Here is a 22,826-nt window from a genome sequence, read left to right on the forward strand (position 1 = left end):
AAGCTTCCCCACTCCCATCAGTGTTTATGCGCAGATAATCACATTCTGTTAGCCCATATAGAAGAAGGTGGTACTGATCGCAAGGTGTCCTGTCAGCTTCCTGTACCACAAAAAGAGGACCTATAGATGGCTTTTGGTAATCCTTCTCAGATTTTCTTTGTTAATGGCATCATTGGTTTTTAAAAACTATTGTATGTAGGCTTTTCTCTATAGACAAAGTAATTTTTGATATTCCTCTGCCACTTCAGATCCTAACCCTCTGCTGTATGTGCTCAGAGCATAGTGTTTGTAGGATCCATGATCTCCACTTCATCCGTAGGAGGGGTGGGAAAGCTTTTCAGTGTTAAGGTGAGGTATACATATGTCACATCTGCCTCCTGCCATCTACAACTTTACTTCTGCCCAACCCAGCTAAGGCGAGTGACCTGTCTAGTCTTTATCCTAATGTCCCACCTGGACTCAATGTGCAACATTGGCATTGTCCTTTAGTTACCAGTTTTCTTTATTGCTTTTCCAACTATAATGTTTAAGGTATTTTTCCATCTCATGAGGTTTTCCTTATTAATAGAGTTAGTTAGCTCATATTAGATAGGAGGATTTTCTCAATGTGTATTTTGGGGGAAATGGGGCTTTTTGTAATTGAAGCATGACAGTCATAATTTGCTTTGTTTAGAGCTACATGAAATTTTGTCATTGGAAGTTAAAAATTAATTGGTTGCTGAGATAGATGGGTACCTTTTAGCCCTATATTTGGGTGTGAGCTATGTCAATGTTAAGTTAGGACTTGTTTGTATAAAAAAGACCTTTTTTCTGTTTCATAGAGAAATAAGTCACACTGTGCCAGACGTGTCCGTCCATGGCAATCTCTCCTCGGTGCACTGCTCCCTGGATCTGTGCAAATACAAGCTGATCCGCGGCTTACTAGAGAACAACCTTGGAGAGCCCATAGAGGAGTTTATGCGGCCTTATGATTTACAAGATCCAAGAATTCATGTGAGTGAGACCTCATGTTCTTTTATAACTATCTTAGTCTCGGCTGATGGCAACCCTGTGTATATATTCCTGAAATTTACTTGGAGAAAGAAGGCAAAACAACAAGGAAATTAGATTTCTTGACATACTAACCCATCTTTAGGTTGGCATCCACAGCTGCGGACTGATCAGTATTTTCCTCTTGTAGACTGTTCTGAGCGGAGAAGTATACACTTGCATGTGCTTCCTCATCGATATGGTAAATGTAAGCCTGGAGCTCAAAGATCCAAAGGGAAAAGAAGGTGCCGGGTCCCTAGCCAGGTATGGCTTTAATTGTATTATTTTACTTTTAATAACAATAATCCAAATAGTATACATATTTTATGTTAGCATAGAGCAGAGGTTACAGAGTGGTGGTCCACAGGTAGAGTGTGGTCTTCAGAGTGCTTTTAGGTTGGTCTACGCAGTGCTTTATACAAGTTTAAATTTATTCCTCTGTCAGCCGAGACGGGTTAGATTAGATTATGCTATGGTAACAGAGAACCCCACATACCAGTGACTTAAAAGAGTGAAGACGTTTTTCTTCTTCGGACCACTGTGGGTCCCAGGCTGTTCTGCTCATTGGAATCATTCAGGGTGACAGTGTAGCCAGTGTTTTAATGTGCCAGAAAGAAAAACAAGAGCTCTGAATGCTCTTGAATGGCAGTTAAATGCTCTGGCAAACACTTGGAGCTAGAATGTGCTCCCACAGTGCAGCACAGGCAGGAAGTGCTGTCTTCTTGTGTGCCTGGATAGTTACAGGGAGGGAGGTCCACAACTATCTAGTGTGCAGCACTGATGACTGCCTCACTGGCCAATGTTTAAAAAGGGAAACCCTTTTCAGCTTTGTTAGACAAATTGAAGCTTTGGCAATACTAGGTCTCACTAGGAGTCACCTGGAAGCTGACTAGCAACCACTCCCTTTAGATGGGGCGTGGACTTATCTAGCAGTTCACTTATTTATAAATATCACTTGCTCAGTCAGTGTAGGTGTATGGATTTGTGATTACTGGTGTAGAGCTTTAAAGAGTGCGTTGTATTTTCACACGTCCTAACCTTTTAATTTGATCTCTTATCAGCTCTGTAAGGTTGGGGAATTATGCTGTTATTTTCCAGATAGAGTTTCTTTTCTTTTTTTTGGCGACAGAGTCTCACTCTGTCACCCTAGGTAGAGTGCTGTAGCATCATAGTCACAGCTCACAGCAACCCCAAATCTTGGGCACAAGTGATCCTCTTGCCTCAGCCTCTGGAATAGTTGGGACTGTAGGTACTCGCCACAATGCCTGGCTACTTTTTTCTGTTTTTTTAGTAGAGACGGGATTTTGCTCTTGCTCAGGCTGGTCTTGGATTTCAGAGCTCAGGCAATCCACCTGCCTTGGCCTCCCAAAGAGCTAAGATTACAGGCGTGAGCCACTGTGCCTGCCCAGATAGAGTTTCTGACTAACACAAAGTCTTGTACCTGGAAAATTGGTTCAGTATTTGAAAATAGGCTAGTAATTTCCCCACTTCTAGTTTGTCTTTCCCTTGATGATCTGCTGTGATTTCAGATGATGAGAACATGATGTAGTCAATCTGGGTTCCCAGATTGATAGGTTTGTGTGCCAGCAATTTTTTCTCATGGCTGGCTATGCCCTAGTTTTTTTCAGTATAGAATAATTCTGTAGGTGTTGTCACAGTGGTGCTGAGTGATTATGAATTACTCATTGCAGTTTTTATTTATTTATTTTAGATAGGGCCTTGCTCTGTCATCTGGGTTAGATTGTAGTAGCACTATCCTAGCTCACTGCAACCTCCAACTCCTGGGCTCAAGTGATCCTCCTACATCTCCCTCCTGAGTAGCTGGGGCTAAAGGTGTATACCACCATACCTGGGTAACTTCTCTATTTTGTAGAGACAGGATCTCACTCTTGCTCAGGCAGGCATCAAACTTGCGGCCTCAAACAGTCCTCCTGCCTTGGTCTCCCAAAGTGCTAGGATTACAGGCATGAATCACCATGTCTGGCCTTTCTCTTATTTTTTTAAAATAGGCAGTTCCAAAGGCATTTTTCTGTGGGTAGACAAGTTGAATTATTTATTGATATGAAGAATATTATTTGTTCTGATTGTTCCCAGTATACTATTATATAATAGTCATCAAAAATATTGTAAGTATGTGGTATTCTATTGCTCACAGAATTCCTATGAACAAGATAACCTTCTTGGAGTTGGAAAAGTAGGCAAAATGGCACCAAATCCATTTTGAGGAATCTGTTAAGAAAATTAATGAGAGATCTCGCTCAGAATGAAAGTTCTCCTTTGGAGAGCTTAGGTATGTAGTAGAACCTCTGTAATTTGACCACCCAAGGAGCTGTAACAAACTGATCAACATGCAGAGGTGGTTAACGTAAGGAACTAGGCCTACTGGAATGATATTGTGGTGCCTGTCATGTCTGTGAAAATCAGGTCAATTTAAGGAGGTGGGTCAACTATGGAAGTTCTACTGTATTTATGATTTTGTTCTTAATACCTTGAATTTTTATATACTTTTATAAAGTTTAAGAATTATGTGTCACATCTTCCTGTTCTTTTTCCCTTTTAGATTTGACTTCAAGAAATGTAAACTGCTCTATGAGAGTTTTTCCAACCAAACCAAGTCCATTAACTTGGTTTCCCATTCCATGATGGCTTTTGACACACGCTATGTTGGGCAGAAGACCAGCCCTGGTGTGACAAATGTATTCAATTGTATCTTTCAGCCCTCTAAGAACAGCAGCACTACACAGGGATCCATTCAGATTGAACTGCATTTCAGGTAGTAGATCAGATACTAACTCTGCCTTTCTTATGGAAATATTCCCTTTTATGGCCAGTGAGCTAAGTCCATGTTGGCTTTAGAACATCAGAGGACCAAGGAATCACTAAAAAGAGAAATAGATGATGGCTAATCAGGGAACTGTTCTGTATATTGACCTGTTATTCATTGCAGTTTTATTTATTGGCCAAAAGGTGTCTCTGTTGCCTTTAAAAAAAGTAGTTCAGCATTGATTTGAACCAGGTCTTTAAAATCAACCTCCCTATAAATGAAGACCGACCTACTTTTTAGCTATGTGTCCCAGAACAAGTTGTTCAGCCTCTTTGAGCCTCAACTTCCTCTTCTATAAAATAGAAAAAGAAAAAATAACACTATACACATTTCATAAGGTAGAGGTAATAATTAAAATAATTCTGGCATATTGCTTGACATAGATCATAGCTGTTATTACTGATGTGCTTATGTTATTTTATGCTACATTACTGTGAGATTTTATGACTGAGCCTAGCCTGAAAACTGAAAAATTATGACTGATCTAAAGAAATTTTTCAATGAAAATCTAAAAGGAGACCTTTGGAACCAAGGTCAGTTTCATTCTATTAATGCTTAATGTCATCAGAGATGTTGTAAGTATAAACCACTAAATGGGAAGGTTGGAGAAAAGTTTGTAGTTAAGGCAAAAAAGAAAAAAATATTATGAGGATTATTCTTACATTTATATGTTTATGTATGCCTGACATTTCAATGTGGCTGTTCAGAATTCCTCTGGGTTTAGGGTCTTTTTTTTCTTTTTTGTTTTCATTCTTTTTCTTTTTTAATAGAGAGAGGTTGTGTTCTCTCCATATGCTTTTACAAAGTTTAGCAAAGTGGACATTTAAACTTCTGTGTTAACTTTTGTTTAGAGTAGTAATGCTAATTGCCCCTTATTGGTCCCTGCTAGGCCCTTCACCTGCAGTCACTTTAATCCTTGCAGGCTTACGGAGTAGGTGACTTCCTCCTCATTTTACAGATGCAGAGATAGAAACTTGGAGAAGGGTTAAGTAACTTTTTTTTTTTTTCTTTTTTTCCAGCTGGGTTTACTGAATAATTAAGTAACTCTTTTTAAGGTCACCCAGCTGGTAGGTCAAGTAGTCAGAACTCAAACCTGAGTCTCTGACTTCAAAGCACATGTCTCTTCTAATAGTGGTCAGGGCTACCTTGTTTCTCACTGTGGGTCTGACTGCAATGAGATGCTGAGACGGTTGTGTTTTGCACTTTCTTTGTTCGAAGATGTTTATTTGGACAAGAGGCTTGCATGTGCTTGGTCCAAACAGTTTCTTTCTGAGTTTTTTTCTTTTTTTTTTTGTAGAGACAGGGTCTCACTTTATGGCCCTCGGTAGAGTGCTATGGCCGCACACAGCTCACAGCAACCTCCAACTCCTGGGCTTAAGTGATTCTCTTGCCTCAGCCTCCCGAGTAGCTGGGACTACAGGCGCCTGCCACAACGCCTGGCTATTTTTTGGTTGCAGTTAGGCTAGGGCCGGGTTTGAACCCACCACCCTCGGTATATGGGACCAGCGCCTTACCAACTGAGCCACAGGCGCTGCCCTCTTTCTGAGTTTTTTTTATTTTTATTTTTTTTTTAGAGATAGGGCCTCATTCTATCGCCCTTGGTAGAGTGCCGTGGCGTCACAGCTCACAGCAAGGTCCTAAGTCCTGGGCTTAGGTGATTCTAACTCAGCCTCCCGAGTAGCTGGGACGATAGGCACCCACCACAATGCCCGCCTATTTTTTTTTGTTGTTGCAGTTTTGGCCAGGGCTGGGTTCGAACCCGCCACCCTTGGTATGTGGGTCGGCGCCCTACCCACTGTGTTACAGATGCCGCCCAGAGTTTGTTTTATTATTATTGATTAGGTCGTTGTCTCACTTAGTCATATTTTTTTCCTTTTCGTTTTTTCCTTTTTTTTGCCGTTTTTGTCTGGGGCTGGGTTTGAGCCCGCCACCTCTGGTATATGGGGCCGGTGCCCTACTCCTTTGAGCCACAGGCGCTGTCCGTCACTTAATCATATTTTTAATACACAAGGAGCCTCAAAATATTATTTATGTATTTAAAGTATATTATTTCTTGGAGTCAAATAATAAAGTCTTACCTTGGCTCTTGCTAACAGAAATACCATTGTTGGTGAGAGGAGTAAAATGTTCTTTTGCTTGGAAATTTTGAACGCCTTCCGTGTCTCAAGAAGAATTACTCTTCTGTTGGGATTTTGCATGTCAAATATAAATCACTTCACAGTATTTAAAGGCTTGAAATATTTTCCAGAAAAGGGATTCAACACACTGTGACTTTCTAGCTAGTGCACAGCTCTGACAATGTGTTCAAATTGGGGTGGAAAAATTTTACTGAGGGCAACATTTTTTCTCTATTACAAAAGGGTAAAGTATTTCTGTGAAAAATGCTGTCTCTGTAAAAAGGAGACATGCATCACGATGCTCTTTTACTGGAGGCAGCAAGCCAGGTTTAGGAGAAAGGAAAGACTAAAGAAAACAGTCTTAGAAATGTCTCCAAAGTAGCTTTTCCAGATAGGAGCACTATTTAGGGTAGGGAACCAGGTACGTGTACTAGCTAGAGTCCTAGAGTCTCTCTTTTGGGTTTCAGAACCCAGTTGACCCAGAAAACCCTATATGAGTATGTCTCTAGCTCGTGTTCCCTTCGTCCTCCCCATCGGGGTAGAGTAGGGGTAATGTCCTAGCCATTAGTGGGGCTGGCCTGCTCACGTATCAGTAAGGCCTGGATAAAGCCCCTGACTACATACACCATGGTTTGAGGGCGGTCCTTAAGGTCCTCCTCAGGTTTTCACTTTAAATATAGAGTTTGAAGTAGAGCAGGCCATGAAGCAAGGGCTCCCTGGCCCCCAGCGGCACCATCTCTCGGTTGCTTGGGGATATACTCATGGTAAATGTCATTTTATTTGTTCTCCTTCTCAGGCTAAAAGATCTGGGCTCTCAGGTCAATTTCAGTTAGACAAACCGTAATATTTAGTACTAGTGTGTAAACTTGGTGTTTATAAGGAAGTGGTTCTAGACATCAAATTAAGAGTGCGTCACTGATCTTGGAATAGCCATAGGGAAGGAAAATGACATTTATCAATTACCTGTTAGGTGTCTGGTGCTTTATTTCTTCTCATATTAATATTCCTCATCTTACAAGTGAGGAAATAGCCTGTACAAAGGTAGCTGAGTTAACTCAATACAACATACAAAAAACTTGTAAGGGACAGTATTTAAGTCTCTGACTTCAAAGCCTGTGTTCTTTTTACATCGGAGTTTCTCAACCGTAGTGCCTGTTGACGTTTGGCTCAGATAATTCCTTGCTGTCTGTGCATTGTGGTTAAGCAGCACCTCTGGCCTCTGTTTGCCAGATGCCAGTAACAACCCCGCTACCCCCGCTGCTACTACAGTCCCAAAATGTCAATCAAAAATGTCTCCAGACATTGCCACATTTCTTCTGGGGAACAAAACCATCTCACTCGAGAACTATTGGGCTATACCGTTCTGCTTTGTTTAAAAATAAGCTAACACTGTTCTCTTATTTAAAAATATGACTGATGTATTCACTGAATGAGTTGCGTAGTTTAGAAAACATTAGAATATTTCCTAATTTAAATCAGTAGGTACAGATAGTTTTCTAACCTGCCAAAACTGAGTAATATATTTGCAGGTTATTGAAACACATTGTTTGTTTTTATTAATTTTTTTCTGTCTGTCTTGTAGATCTACCAAAGATTCCTCCTGTTTTACAGTAGTTCTCAACAATCTCCGGGTGTTTCTTATATTTGACTGGCTACTTTTAGTCCATGATTTTCTGTACACTCCCAGTGATATCAAGAAACAAAACGCTACACCTTCTCGCCACCGTAACTCTAGCAGTGAATCTGCTATAGTTCCCAAAACTGTGAAGAGTGGAATAGTTACCAAGCGGTCTTCCCTACCTGTGTCCAATGAAAGGCACCTGGAGGTCAAGATCAATGTAACAGGTGATTCACTGGAGCTTAGTTTGGATGTTAGGCTCACTATCTGTCTTATGGGATGATTTCTCTGTTGCGTCATTTTTTGACATGAGCACTTAATGCATTTTTGTCTTCTACAGACTAACAGGTATCAGAGTTCTTGACTTCCATTTTCAGATGTGAACTGCCTGGCCCACTGAAGGTCGTGGGTCTTTTGTCAGTCCCCTCTGCCTGCCTAGTACATCTGCCTAGCCTGAGCACCCGCCTGGGCAGTGGTCCTTTTTTTCCCCCAGTGTGAAATCTGGCTTCAGTTCTCTCTCTAATCTTTAGGGTCCCAACAGATTCTTTACTGTGTTTAGGCAAATTGGGTATCTGAAAAATCTCTGTTTAGAAGATAAATGAGGGGATTGAGATTTTCCTTACAAAAAGAATATTTTCCTATACGTGGATTTACTCTTGCTTTTGTTGACTGGTAAATCTTCTAGTCCATCAGTATGCACCTATGTGTTTATTGCAGTTTTTGTGCTACCCTACCCACTGTTCAATGGTTTTGGTGAAGCTGGCTAACACTATGCATTTTAAATGGGTACTGTTACAAAAGCTCCATCTACACATAGCTTTTGGTGAAGACACAGTGCAAAACAGCGAAATTTGCCATGTACCAATGAGTAGAAAACCCACTGATTTAAACATCTCAGCATTGAATTGGTCTACTTTCTTTGTAAGCAACTTTGTAAACAGCTACATGGATGTTGCACAGTGACTTAGGATGCCTGACCAACATTAGTACCTGAATCACCTTCCTGGGATTTTAAATCAGGTCATCACTTGGAGATTTTCTCAGCAAAATCTGAATCTGTTAGGCCTCTCAGGAGAACTGGGATGCAGTTTCTCTCCTAGTTTAAAACTACATGCTAAAAAGAGAAAGCACATTCTACTCTTTTCTGCCAGTGCAGTGCTCTGTTCTTTTAGCTGTACCTGGCCAGACACAAAGAATTTATTCACAATGACAGCAAAGCAGAATGTCAGTAGACATCTTGGAGGATAATAAATCTTACTAGTTAATATTCTTGCTTGGTGGAAATAGGCTGCATGTTTGAAGCGACCTGCTGTTTTCCAGCTTCCTAGATTTGGCTTGATTGACAATGCTGTCCTTTTCAGGCACAGAGTTTGTGGTCGTTGAAGATGTGTCCTGCTTCGATACCAATGCCATTATTCTAAAAGGCACCACAGTGCTTACCTATAAGCCCCGCTTTGTTGATCGTCCTTTTTCAGGAAGTTTGTTTGGCATCGAGGTAAGAAGTCTATGTGTCAGTCACAGCACTACGTGTTTGGCTCAAGAGAAGAACATCTGGAAGAGAATTTTACTTTTTAAACTTTCATCAGTGGAAATAATTCAAGGAATTGGAGGATGCTTGCTCTCTTTTCCTCTTTGTTTTCTTCTCAAATCTACTAGGTTATTCTAATGTGTGAATTCAGTCTTCTGATGTTAGGTGTAAATATGCACAGGAGACTTAGCTTTTTCTCTTATGCCCTTCCTTCCTCAGGAAGTATAAGGAGACTCTGCTAGCCCCTGTTACCTGTCAGGCACTCTGTTGTGTGCTCTAGTGCTAGAGGTCTAGTTCTTGGCAAATTTGTGAAGGTGAGGCATGCCCCTCCATGAACACAATCCTGGGGAAGAACTAGTGTTTTGTAGTAAGGGAAACACATTTATGTTACTAAAAGATGGTAAGGATTTTTTATATTATCCTCAGGAATATCCCATTTTAAATCTTTAAATGGGAGCTCTAAAGAGTCATGCCTACCCTAAAGGAGCGTATCCCTATCAAAGGTGTTTTAGGCTCTGATGTAATCACAGGACATGGTAATTTGCACTGGAGTGGCCTTTGTAGCTTAAAGATTTCATGTTCTTAATTCACTGATCTTAGCTAATATTCATCTTGTTATAATGTTAGAATACTTTCTCAGAGTTCCTTTCACTTGACAATGAACTTTTCATTCCCCTTTCTTTCCAGTGGTATTGTTAGGAAGTTGATAATAAAACTTATTTTCCCTGTCAGCCATATGGTACTTTTGGTGGGGGGGAGGCAAATATAGCTGGATCAGACCTGTAGGGATTTCACTTTTTGACCACTTACTTCTCTCTGTAAAGAAACCTCAGTTTGAGAGAAGGATTTGCATGCTGGTGTGATGTGAGTTGATTATGAAATGGCAATTATGTCCCTTCCAAGCCACCACAATACCAGCTTTGAATGGAAAATCCTGGTGATTGATTAATGAACTGTCAGGTACAATTGGTTTTTGTGTAGCAGAATTCCCTGGAGAAAGAAGGAAAATGAAACTTTTTTGCTCTAAAGTTTTACAAAAACTACACGGCAAAATATTTGAGATTGTTAGAAACTCTTTCTGGTCTTATTCTTTAGGCAGCACAATTAGGTCTGAATTAAAAACCTGCTTGCTACATCATTTGGGGAGGATTTGTAACGTGTAAGTTAACTTTGAATATGACAAAGGCCCTTGGGGTCACATGTTTTTTAGTAGCACTAGGGAATGCCCCCCAAAGGTGGAGGGGACACGGGCAATCAAACTGAACCCTCTATTCTTTCCTCTGTACTCATCCTTGAACATCCAAAATAATTTGGTCCTAAAATGGGAGTCTTCCTTCCCTCCCTCCTTCCTTTTTCTCCCACAAATGTATTTTTTTTTAGTGTTTTATTATAGAACATTGCAAAAATACACAGTGTAAACAGAATAATGTAATGAGCTCTAAATTCACTGAACTTCAACAGTTAATGTATTTATTTCTAATTATGAAATTACGAGAGGAGGGAAAATAACTTATTCCACCATTTGTAATTTCTATTGACAATTTGGTATGCTTTTTTTCCATAAAAGAAAGTCATGGCATAATATTATTTGGGGCTGTGTGTTTGTATAGTCTGTGTTGTAACTATTTTCCTACATCCTGTATGGTCTTTTTAGCTGTCATTTTCATTGAGTAGATATGATATAACCTTGGTTGCTCTTAATTTTTTTTTTTTTTTTGCTCTTAATTTTGTAACAAATAATGATTCAGTGAAATTTTCTGTATTTTGCTTTTTTTTTTTAGGCTAGTTCCTATAGAGTAGTAGGATTATTGGCTCAAAGGATGTAAGATTTTTAAGACTTTTGGGGGTCTTAAAAATTGCTGAGTTGCTTTCTCCTATGGGTGAAACACTGCACTTGCTCTTGGCAGTAGGTGATAGGGTTAGCCTCATTCTTCACTATATTTGTTTTAGCATTTGCTGTGGTCTTGTAATAATGTAGAGCTGATTCTTCTGAGTTAGTTTTTTTTTTTTTTTGCTGATGGCTAGACCCTTCCTAAATCAGACATTAATTGTTAATATATTGCCTTTTATTCTTTAGGTGTTTTCATGTCGACTAGGGAATGAACATGATACAGCTCTCTCAATTGTTGATCCTGTACAAATTCAAGTGGAGTTGGTGGGAAATTCTTCATATCAGAATAGTTCAGGTTTGATGGATGCATTCAATAGTGAAGATTTTCCACCTATCTTAGAGGTAATGATGTAAAATCTATATAATACATTGATATACTCAAACATTCTTCTTTGCAGGCAGTCTTATTTACTCTGTTAGTCTTATTTATTTACTCTTGTTACTCCCATACTTTTTTATGCAGGCAGTCTTATTTACTCTGTTACTCAGTAACATTTTAGTTACTTCAGCAAATACAAAATAAATATGTCATTGCCTCTGTCCTGGGCTACAGTCTCGGGGAGGATAAAAGACCTTTTACTTGCACAGTATAATCTTGAAGTTCTACAGAATTTAAGCAAAACTCAGAACTCTGTATAAATAGGAATATTAATAATATTAATTGAGTGGGGCTCAAGGCGAGTCCGGGAGGAAGGGTAGGATGCCAATAGGCAGAGAGGAAGAGGGGGAGCATTCTACATGAAGCCAAGTCAGGCAGAAACAGGTAGGTGTGACCAGAGCAAATGGATACATAGGTAAGTAAGGAAGATTCAGGGTGAAACAAGGGAAGAAAGCTTGAGGACGGGGTGCTTGATTCTTGGATAGAAGGGAAAAAATAATCCATTTGAACCACAGGAGATTGAGAGATGGAGAGAGAAAGAAAAGCTATTCTGACTTTTGGTCTTAGTGCTACCTCACAGAAAAAAAAAACCGGTAATGAGTAGAGTACCCTGAGACAGTAATCTGCAGTGCTCTGGTGCTGGGGCCTGTGCTGCCTTTACCAATGGTTAGCTATATTGTTGATCTCTGGGGAAAACTGGATTTCAGGAAATAGTGTCAAATTTGACTCAGTTAAAGTTAAGGCTTAATAAGGAAGAGCTTGGTTGGTCAGTTTGTTTCAGAGATTTAAAAAGTTAAATAGATTCATGCAAAATGGATTAACAAAATGTTGCTAATAGGTAGTCCTTTTTCCTGAGAGCTGTTCTTTGACCCTCTGTTTTCATGATGAATATACTTACGAAAGTCATCCTGCTGAAATACTGATTGCTCTAGTAATTATTCTAGCTTAGTATTTTCCGTTTGGTGCAGATTTGTGACCATTTACTCTCATAGCTGAGACATTTTACATCATGGTCATTAGTTCTTAATTTCAGATCTTTGCAGTCTTTTAAATGAGAAATTTGCTATAATATCTGTTCACCTGTTAGAACTTGAAATAGGAATTGTATATGCAAGAGGTCTCAGTGCAAAATCAAATGCAACTTTCAACAACTGCTTTTACATTTTGTTAGATTCAGTTACAAGCCCTGGATATCAGACTCTCCTATAATGATGTTCAGCTGTTTCTTGCTATTGCAAAATCCATCCCAGAACAAGCAAATGCTGCAGCACCGGACTCAGTGGCCTTGGAGGCTGCCTCTGTAGGCAGTTATCTTCCAGGTGCATCTCAAGTTGGAGAGGAAATCAGAGACGGGACGAGACACACCTTAGATCCTGTCTTGGGTAGGTGTTTAACCATAAAACTCACTCAGTCTTCTAACAGCGCTCTTTCTTTTTAACTTTTAATATTTTCTTTTGAGCGATTAAATTGTTCAGAGTCTAATTGTATGTCATTAAGTATAATTGTAAGTAATAAGTATGACTCTCATTTTGTAAATTTTAAGACAAAAGATTTGAGACCAACTGCTCTAACCTTATAATATTTTTTCTCTTACATTTTCTTCCTGAATGATGTAGGTAATGCTAAAGTTTTAAGTTTTAAACTTTGAGATTGCTCCTCCAAACTTATGTGTATAATACTACGTTTTAAGTTTTTTAAAAACAAAGTCAATATAAGGAAAAGAAGACAAGTACCATGGCTCACACCTGTAATCCTGGCACTTTGGGAGGCTGAGATAGGATAATTACTTGAGGCTGGAAGTTAAGACCAGCCTGGGCAGCCTAGCTAGACTTTGTACAAAGCAAACAAACAAACAAAACACCAGGTCTGGTGGTATATACCTATATATAGTTCAGCTTCCAGCAGGCTGAGACAGGAGAAGCACTTAAGCCCAGGAGTTTCAGGCTGTAGTTGAGCTATGATGATAGCACTACACTCCAGCCTGGGTGACAGAGTGAGACCTTACATCCCTCTCACTCTCTCTCTAAAATTTTCAGTGTACACAGGAGAGAAATCTCCAATAAGGTGCCCATTTTTGTCTAGAGAAAGGAAATACTTTTTACTAACTAGATTCTAATTCCTTTCTTAGTCTATGGATTGATTAACATAAAATTATCTATAAAAATTATATACCATTTTTTCCCTAGAGTTACAGCTGGCTAGACTGCAGGAGCTGGGATTCAGCATGGATGATTGTCGCAAAGCTCTTTTACTGTGTAAAGGTAATGAGGGGTCCATTGTCTAGTGTTTATCTTGATAATAAGCTTCCTTCCCATTTCTTCCCCTACTGCACAAGGTGACTTAGAGACCTGAGCGTCCTTAGAAACTCCTTCATGTGTCTTCTGTGGACTGAATGTAATCTTGGCTCAGTAATCATTTGTAATGGCTAGTGGTATTCTGCAGTGAATAAGAATATGGGCTCTGCAGCTGACTATGTTCAGGTCCTTCCCCTGTGTTTTCTTGTTTCCTTCATAGCCCTTGGAGATGGTCCTTATTATTCTCACTTCAGATGAGCAAACTGTCTCAGATAGGTTAAGTAAACTCGTTAGATAAACTTGTCTGAGGTTACCTATGAGTCTTCTAAGATGGGTTTAAAATTGGGTCTGCTTGGCTCGAAAGCCTGTGTTTTTTACACTGCAGCTCACTTCCTTCCCACCTCCCTCTTTGTTCTCCTTTGTCTTAAAAAAGAGAAGCACAGAGCAGCTGTATTTCCTTGTAGTCTTTACACTTGAGTGGACGTGCGGTCTGTTTCTCTGTGCGTTGCGGACAGTGTATCCATGCACAGACACATGTATGCATGTCGTTTTATGTGTTGATTGTGTTGCGAATGAAACTTTATGGTCTAAATTATAATTAATCCAATAATATTTTATTGGATTATAATTCGGTGCATCTTACAAGGGTATATGTGAAACTTGGTAAATGGTCTGTGAAGCTAGTGAATGATGCCCCATGATCATATCAATGTACACAGCTATGATTTAATAAAAAAAGAAAGAAAAAATATATAATTTTATGATATTAATATATTGGTAGCATCTTTCCGTGTCATTATTTTTCAATATTGATATTTTTACACTGACTCTAAACCTATATTATAATTTAACCATTCTTCACTTGTTTTTCAGTATTTTCTCAGTTCTGTATTATTGTTTTGGTGTGAAGTTTTGTTTATGTCTTTTAAGTATTTCCTTGGTAGAGAAACCTAGTATTTTAAACACTTCACCAAAGGGTATCAATGTATTTTTCAGGTTCTTTACTTGAAATTCAATGGTAAATTTTTTTCAAAAAAGTTTGTATCCAGGTTACATTTATTATTCTTGTGTATTGGCTTCTGGTGATTTATAAGTTTGAGGTTACTTATAAATTGCTTTTCTTTTTTGCGGAGGATGGTGGTGGTGGTTTACTAATCTGGTTATATTCAAGCAACTGTTATTTAACAGTGTGTGTTACACACATGCAGTGCTTGTATTGCTGTCTGTTCTCAAGGAATCTGTGATTGGTTGAGAAGACACATTATACACAAACTAAGACATTTGGGAACAATGATAAATACAAAGCAACATATCAATACGCACAGGACTCCATAATGAAGATTAAGTACTTAAGTAGCAGTTGGCACCTAGAATTTGGATCTTTTCCTGTTCTCCTTTCCTCTTCAACAGTGTCATAGTAGAGGAGGGAGGCCTTCTTAGAGGCCGTTTGAGCTAGGCTCCGAAGGGTGTTGTAAACTTGAATGGAAGGTGTGTGACAAAGAACGCCTTATTGTATTTGCCTAAAAGCAGAATGGCTGTTAATGCTAGGTTTCTTCTTCTTCTTCTTCTTTTTTTATTTTTTTTTGTAGTATGGCCGGAGCTAGGTTTGAACCCACCACCTCCGGCATATGGGGCGCCGCCCCTTCTTTTTTTTTTTTTAAGTCTAAGAATACTACTGGTATCAAGGCTCTTTTGGGCTGCCCAGAAGAACTTTGTTTCTCTATTGCCTCTGTGAGTTGCCAGAGTAGCTGTAGAAAGTGGTGGAATTGATCACATTTAAATTTCTTTGAAGGCCAATTGAAAAAGGCAGCAAGTTGGTTGTTTAAGAATGCGGAGCCTCTGAAGTCTCTTTCCCCAGCCTCCAGCAGCCGAGATAGCCTGGGGGCTGTGCCAGCCCCGTTCGTCTCCGGAGTGGAGATCAAAGCTGAGAGCGTGTGCATCTGTTTTATCGACGACTGTATGGACTGTGATGTTCCTCTCGCTGAACTCACCTTTTCCCGTGAGTATTGTCCTCATTTTCAGGTTCATCTTGAATATTTTTGGTGATTGCTAAATTATTTGGAGCCTGGTTGTTTTTAAAAGTGTTATTCATGCTGTCCTCTGCTTAGTTGTATGGGTGAAATTTAGATAATGCTTTCACATGTTTTTCATTATGTGTATTTTAAGGAAATTTGTATTTATTTGCCATATGTGGCCTTCAGCATATAGCTTAGAAATAATAGCAATTGTCACTGATAAAATTTCCATTGTATTAACAATTCTAGCTAAATAATTACCCATCTCTCCATTTTTTATTTTTTATGTATCTAAAGATTGTGGTGAATACAGTTAGTAAAGGCATTTAAAAGATTAAACTCAATAGCTGGGCATTGTGGCAGGTACCTGTAGTCCCAGCTCCTCAGGAGGCTGAGGCAAGAGAATCGCCTAAGCCCCTAAGCTGGAGGTTACTGTGAGCTGTGATGCTACAGCACTCTACCAAGGGCGACATAGTGAGACTCTGTCTCTAAAAAAAAAAAAAAGATTAAGCTCAGAAAATAATGACTCTACTATATTTATCTCATGGAAATAACAGAAAAAACACACCAGAGACACACCAGAGGGGAAAGCTCACCTCTGAGTCTCCCTCATGGGACCATGTTGGGGGTAATACACTATTCACTTGTGAGCTGTCCTTCAGGAGAATGGAGACCAGGGTAGGAGTGCTTTATCCTCACATGCATCATTGTAAGCAGTATTAGAATGAGGAAATAGGCCTGGCGCCATGGCTCACGCCTGTAGTCCTAACACTCTGGGAAGCCAAAGCGAGTGGATTGCCTGAGCTCACAGGTTTGAGATCAGCCTGAGCAAGTGTGAGATCCCGTCTTTGAAAAATAGCCAAGCGTTGTAGCAGGCGCCTATAGTCCCAGCTACTTGGGAGGCTGAGGCCCAGAGGATCACTTGAGCCAAAGAGTTTGAAGTTGCTGTGAGCTATGACTCCACGACACTCTACCAAGGGCAAAAAAATAAGACTGTCTCAAAAAAAAAAAAAGTTTCAAAAATCCAAATTGATATAGAAAATACATGACATGATGAATATGATATCAAAATTTTGTGTGCTGTCCCATGAATCATCAGTATTAGCTATAAATAACATTTCTTTAATGTGATTTGTCTGTAAGAGACAGTTTGGTTGCTACTGTTCTGATAGTGCAGTGAGATTCTGCTTTCGTTGCAGACCTGAATTTCCTTCAGCATGTAAGAACTAGCCCTGAAGGCTACGCCCACTTCACCCTTTCCGGAGATTATTATAACCGTGCTCTGTCAGGTCAGTATAAAGCATATATTATTGTGAGATTTAAAAAATAAGTTTAAAAGTTTGCCCAGACCTATTGATACATAAATTTTAGATAAGAGAAAAAAGGGCCGAGAGGGCACAACAGGGAAAGATTAAAAGCACATGACCACAAAAGCCCAGAAGATGAAGATTCTCTATTTTCCTAAAAACATATCTGATATGTTGCAACTAAATTATTTAAAAAGATGTTTTATAGTTAATTCTTTGTGATGCTGTAGTTTGGCTCATTCTAGAACATGCCATTGCTCAGTAGTGAAGAATCATTTGTTTGGCCCTATGAGTAGCTAAATTTCAAGGGAGATTTATGCCCGTAAGCATTTCAAACCTCAGGTCTCTTCCCCCCACATTAGATGTGTACTGAGTCAGTGATAATGTACGTTGTGCGATATTTACTCCCTAAAGCAAAACACTGTTGATCACGTAAAGCTGGTTTTGGGGGAGACGTAAAACCTTGGTAATACTGCCAGCATTTTCAGGTTTCTTTATTCCCATTAGCAAGGTAAGGCCCTATACAGGTCGAAATTCAGAAGCTATCATATATAAGAGCCAAATGATTTGAGCTGGGCAGCACCTGTGGCTCAGAGGAAAGGAGTAGGGCGCTGGCCCCATATTCCAGAGGTGGCAGGTTCAAACCTGGCTCCGGCCAAAAAAAACCAAACAAACTGCAAATGATTTGAGCTGTGAACTTCTTGCTTTAAGAGAGTTGAGAGAATTCTTATTGGAATTCCTAGTGGGTGTGGACAGAGGAAGCAAAGTGATGCTGTGCAGGCCAAGGCTTCAGCCTGTGGGTGATCACACCCTTTGATTTCAGGAGAAACTAATTCCCAGTTTGTTGTGTTGCTGTTGATTGGTGTAGAGTATAAATCACATTTAATTTCATGTTAACATTTTTCCTGTGTTCTGGATTCACTTAAAGGTAGTACACTTACTTTTCAAAATATTTCCCTTTAGAATAATGGCTCAAGTCTCTCTGGTTGAGAGAAATTCTTGTAGGGCATATGGTAGTTATTTTTCTGAGAATCATTTATTTTCCCAGATCAAATATTGCTTACTTTTTAAGTTGTATAAATATATTCAGGTCACTAAGTGCCAAATGGTGTAAGGAGAGTAATGTACCTACTCTCTGTGAAATATTTGATTGTATTTGCTCTATGGGTGATTGTGAGTATATGTAAAAAATCCGTTAAAAATTAGCTCACCTTGAAAAGTTGAGATTTTCAAATCACAGTGAGATACCATTTTTCATATCCCAAAACTTGGCAGAAATTAAATGATGTGACACTACTAAGTATCGGTAAAGATATGAGCCGTAGCCCCTGGTATTAGAATTGTAAATCAGTATAACTACTTTGGAAATCAATTTGGTATGACCTAGTACAGTTGAGTATAAGTATTTTCAACAACCAGCATTACATTGCTTCTAGGTCTGTACCCTAGAGACCACCTTAGCTTGCCTGTGTATACTAGGAAACTTGTATAAGCTCGCACATAGTAGTTATCTTCCTAATAGCAATAAAACTGGAATCAAATGAATGTCTTTCAGAAGTAGAATAGGTAAATAAATTGTATACTCCAGTGGGTTACTGTTCAGCAATGGAAAAAAAATATGCCATAGCAACCTGCATCATATGATATGACCAAATGCTCAAAGATGTGTTGTTGAACAAAAGTGGAAACTTGAAAAAGAATACATGTAGGTTTCATTTATGTGAAGATGATAAACATGACAGAACAATCAGTATGTTTTAAGAAATGTATACATTCATGGTAAAATTATAAAGAAGAACAAGGAAATAATTAACTGTAGAAATTCAAGCTAATGGTTACCTGAAGTTGGGTGGGAGCAAGTTGGCGAGAAGGAGGGAATTGAGGTGGGGAAGTGGCACTAGGGGGCTTCGAAAGAACTTGTAGTTTTCTATTTCTTAAGCTGAATAGTGGGCGTGAGTGTTTGTGATATTATTCCTCTTTAAACTGTGCATTTATGTTGTTTATATACCTTTTGTACATATGACAAAGTTAATGAGCTTCCAAATGGGCCTGTTTATTCAAAAAGTGGATTGTTCATGTAACCAGGAGAATCAAATTTAGTAATTATTTAAGATGCTGTATTATTTTTCTAACCTGAGTCTAAGACCCGTTTTCCTCTTTTTTTTTTTTTCTTTTTTTCCGTTTTCCTCTTCAAACACACGAACAGGTTCTGCCTGCTTTTTAATGGAAGAGGGCGTGCTTACTGCTTGCCCTCCTTTCTGCCACCTCTGGAAGACCATGGTGGGGGCAAAATGTCTGCTCTTCCACTGTATCTGCTGGACAACACAGATACCTGTAGGGTGAAATGTAGCTGAAGGTGGTGTTTTGTTGTGAAACAGAATTGGAAATAAAATACTATTAAGTTCCATATAGTCCTTGCTGAGCATTTGTGAACAGTGTTCCCCTATGAACTCTTGATATCTGCTGAACAGATGTCTTATTTCCTGTGTTCTTTTAGGCTGGGAGCCATTTATTGAGCCATGGCCGTGCTCTGTATCCTGGCAACAACAGGCAGCTAGTCGTCTCCATCCTCCTCGGCTGAAGCTGGAAGCCAAGGCCAAGCCTCGATTGGATATCAATATCACTTCTGTACTAATTGGTGAGGGGAAAGTTATCTTTCATCGACTGGTACCTTTCTATGCATAAATTCCGAGTCTGGAAGACTATTAATCCTAGTTTAGCAAATACTTGGGCCTGTGCCAGGCATCACTCATTTACTGTGGCTGTTGTCCTAAGACACCATGACGTGGTCTCAGGATTCTTCTCAACTCATTTCTCCAGAGTTGGCGTCCCATATTAATGCTTGCTGTGATCAAGCTGGAGCTGGGACTCCTTGGGAAACAGAAATGGCCATGATGAACTCTCTCATAATTCTCGCTCACCGGGGTTTATTAAATATCTTGGAAGTGGGTTTAGATTCACTTCTCCTAGGCTGTTCACAGACTGATTCTTTAAAAAGTGTGATTTTGAACCCTGTCTTTATAGCAGAGTTACTTGTTTGTATTGTTTTCCATCAACTATTAACATTGACCTAACTCTGAAAATGACTTGCTGAAAGGGTTGCCAACCTAATGATGTGTGTCTTGAAAGTTTCTTTGGCAACACTGAAATTAAATTCCTGGATTTGATGTATTGAGTTGAGAATCATTATATTCTTTTATTTCAGTCCTTTAAAAGGAATAATTTTGTTCATACAATCAGATAGTAATGTATCTTCACGTCTTGTTTTGATGTGTTGATATATGTGACCTGACATTGGAGATGCAGAGGTTGTCTTTGAGTGATAACATGCACTGTTGCAAATTGTGAACTTTCTTCAGGATATGTGTTAGATTGAAGCTGTTGGATAATCATTGCCTTGCCCATGTCAGAGGAGGATGGAAAGACTCTATAGTAAACAACACCCTGAGTTTTTGATCCCCCATATTTAAAGCCACTGTTTTACATGATGAAATTTCATTCACTAATTTGCCTAGATCTTAATATTACCCATATAATAGTAAATTGACTTTATGCTCCTTCTAACTGTATTATTTTGACTTCTACATTGTTTCTCACACGTAATTGCTCATCTGGAAGGTTAGACAAAGTTTGTTGTGGTTATTTGAAAAGCTATAGCATGCTTGGTGCTTGTAGCTCAGCGGGTAGGGTACCAGCCATGTACACCAGAGCTGGCAGGTTTGAATGCAGCGCGAGCCTGCCAAACAGCAATGACAACTACAACCAAAAAATAGCCGGGCATTGTGGCAAATGCCTGAAGTCCCAGCTACTTGTGAGGCTGAGGCAAGAGAATTGCTTAAGCCCAAGAGTTGGAGGTTGCTGTGAGCTGTGACGCCATGGCACTCTACCGAGGGTGACATAGTGAGACTTTGTCTCAAAAAAAGAAAAAAAAAAGAAAGAAAGAAAAGAAAAGCTATAGAAAACAAGAGCTTACCTCAAAAGGGCTCTTATTGGTGTTTCTGATGAGCATTTGTCTATTTAAAAATATCTTCCAAAAGGCTTTCTTGTCAGTAGTAAAACTTTATTTTTTCTGTTCAATTTTTTTTTTTAATTTCTAATACTGTTCTGAAATCTAGGAACACTTCTGTGACTTCTTAGTGTTTAAATAAATCTTATAAGCAGCAATTGGAATTAAAAAGCAGAAACCAGTAATAATTATCCCGCAAAGCATAGTGTTTTAATTAGTGTAGTAATTTCCTTTCAGAAAACTAAAATTACAGAAAATTGTCAGCTGAATTTCAGCCTCCTGAGTCTTTTTTTTTTTGTTTTTGTAACACTCTTTTGCCCATGCTAGAGTGCTGTGGTGTCAGCTTAGCTCACAGCAACCTCAAACTCCTGGGTTTAAGCGATCTTCCTGCTTCAGCCAAGTAGCTGGGTACAGGCACCTACCACACCGCTCATCTAATTTTTTCTATTCTTAGTAGACATAGGGTCTCACTCTGGGTCAGGCTGGTCTCGCAGTCTTGAGCTCAAGAGATCCTTCTGCCTTGGCCTCCCAGAGTACTAGGATTATAGGCAGGAGCTACGATGCAATTGCTCAATCATAACTACTTTTTATTTTATTTTATTTTTGCAATTTTTTGGCCGGGGCTAGGTTTGAACCCCCCCACCTCTGGTATATGGGGCCGGCGCCCTACTCCTTGAGTCACAGGCGCCACCCTTTAACTACTTTTTAATAGCCTCCTAACTGTTCTCTCCCTCTCCTTACCCTCTTCCTTAGCATAGCATAATGATGCTCTTCACACACTAAGTTCTCCTAGTCTGGACTTGTACTGGGACCCTATCCCAGTATGTTATGCTAAAGAGCTATTCACTGTTCCCTAAATGGTCCGTGTACTTTTCATTTCTTGAATTCTTTGCATTAGCTGTTCTCTATGTCTGTAATGTCACTTTATCCCTAATCCTGTTGGTACTCTCTACCCATTCTTCATGACCTAGAACAAAAGTCCCCACCTCTCTGAAGATTTTCCTGGACTTTGGTGTATACTCTCCCCATCTGCCAAAGCAGAATAATAAATCTTCTCTTCTTTTTGTTTCTGTAGAATTTTATTTACATCTTTGTTTTAATACCTTTTACATTATGATAAAGTTTTGTAGCATTGGTGGTTTTGTTCACTCTCCCAATGGAATGTGAAGTTTTCCAGGGCCCAGACTTTCTCAGAATTTAGCATAGGACTATCTTGCAGTGCTCAGTGAGAGCTTGCTTTGCAGAATTGAAATTATTTGACTTAAACCCTTTTCTCTTTCTCTTAATATCTTTGGGGAATTCTTCCTAGACCAGTACTTAAGTACCAAGGAATCGTGGATGGCAGATTACTGTAAAGACAATAAGGAAACAGATTCAACCCAATCAGAAGACTGGATGGGCTCTTCGGTGGATCCCCCATGCTTTGGGCAAAGTAAGAATTTTCTCTACATTCTTCTCTCTAAATCACTGTTGACCTACCGAGTAATGTTTCAGTGAGAAATTCATTCTTTTTTTTTTTGCAGTTTTTGGCCGGAGCTAGGTTTGAACCCACCACCTCTGGCATATGGGACCGGCGCCCTACTCCTTTGAGCCACAGGCGCCACCCTTATTTATTTCATTTTTTTTTTTTTTTCAGTGAGAAATTCAAATAGAGCCATCATTCTTCTTGGAAAGGCTATGGGAAATTATGACTATCTTCTATAGTTCTCTAGTTCTCTTTTAGTCTTTGCGAGAGACAGTTTTCTGTCATGAACTACTGAACTTTTAATGTGGGTTCTAATTCTGCCTTTGCGGGGGAGAAAGGATCTGCAACTCCTA

The 22,826-nt window shown here is 39.3% G+C and overlaps 1 protein-coding gene across 7 annotated transcripts in view; it reads left to right on the plus strand.

Annotated features, from left to right (window-relative positions):
* The window catches only part of VPS13D (vacuolar protein sorting 13 homolog D), a 295,192-nt gene that overhangs the window by 89,799 nt on the left and 182,567 nt on the right, over window positions 1-22,826 (plus strand). For all 7 annotated transcript variants that reach the window (XM_053575043.1, XM_053575036.1, XM_053575039.1 and 4 more), the window contains 12 exons: window positions 822-993; window positions 1,181-1,293; window positions 3,590-3,802; window positions 7,553-7,815; window positions 8,950-9,083; window positions 11,194-11,349; window positions 12,558-12,768; window positions 13,573-13,647; window positions 15,473-15,679; window positions 16,895-16,984; window positions 19,500-19,640; window positions 22,318-22,440. In XM_053575043.1, coding sequence (XP_053431018.1) covers window positions 822-993; window positions 1,181-1,293; window positions 3,590-3,802; window positions 7,553-7,815; window positions 8,950-9,083; window positions 11,194-11,349; window positions 12,558-12,768; window positions 13,573-13,647; window positions 15,473-15,679; window positions 16,895-16,984; window positions 19,500-19,640; window positions 22,318-22,440 — 1,898 coding nt within the window. The remainder of the gene's footprint in view (window positions 1-821; window positions 994-1,180; window positions 1,294-3,589; window positions 3,803-7,552; window positions 7,816-8,949; window positions 9,084-11,193; window positions 11,350-12,557; window positions 12,769-13,572; window positions 13,648-15,472; window positions 15,680-16,894; window positions 16,985-19,499; window positions 19,641-22,317; window positions 22,441-22,826) is intronic.

Source organism: Nycticebus coucang, chromosome 22 (genome assembly GCF_027406575.1).
Source record: "Nycticebus coucang isolate mNycCou1 chromosome 22, mNycCou1.pri, whole genome shotgun sequence".
NCBI lineage: Eukaryota > Metazoa > Chordata > Mammalia > Primates > Lorisidae > Nycticebus > Nycticebus coucang.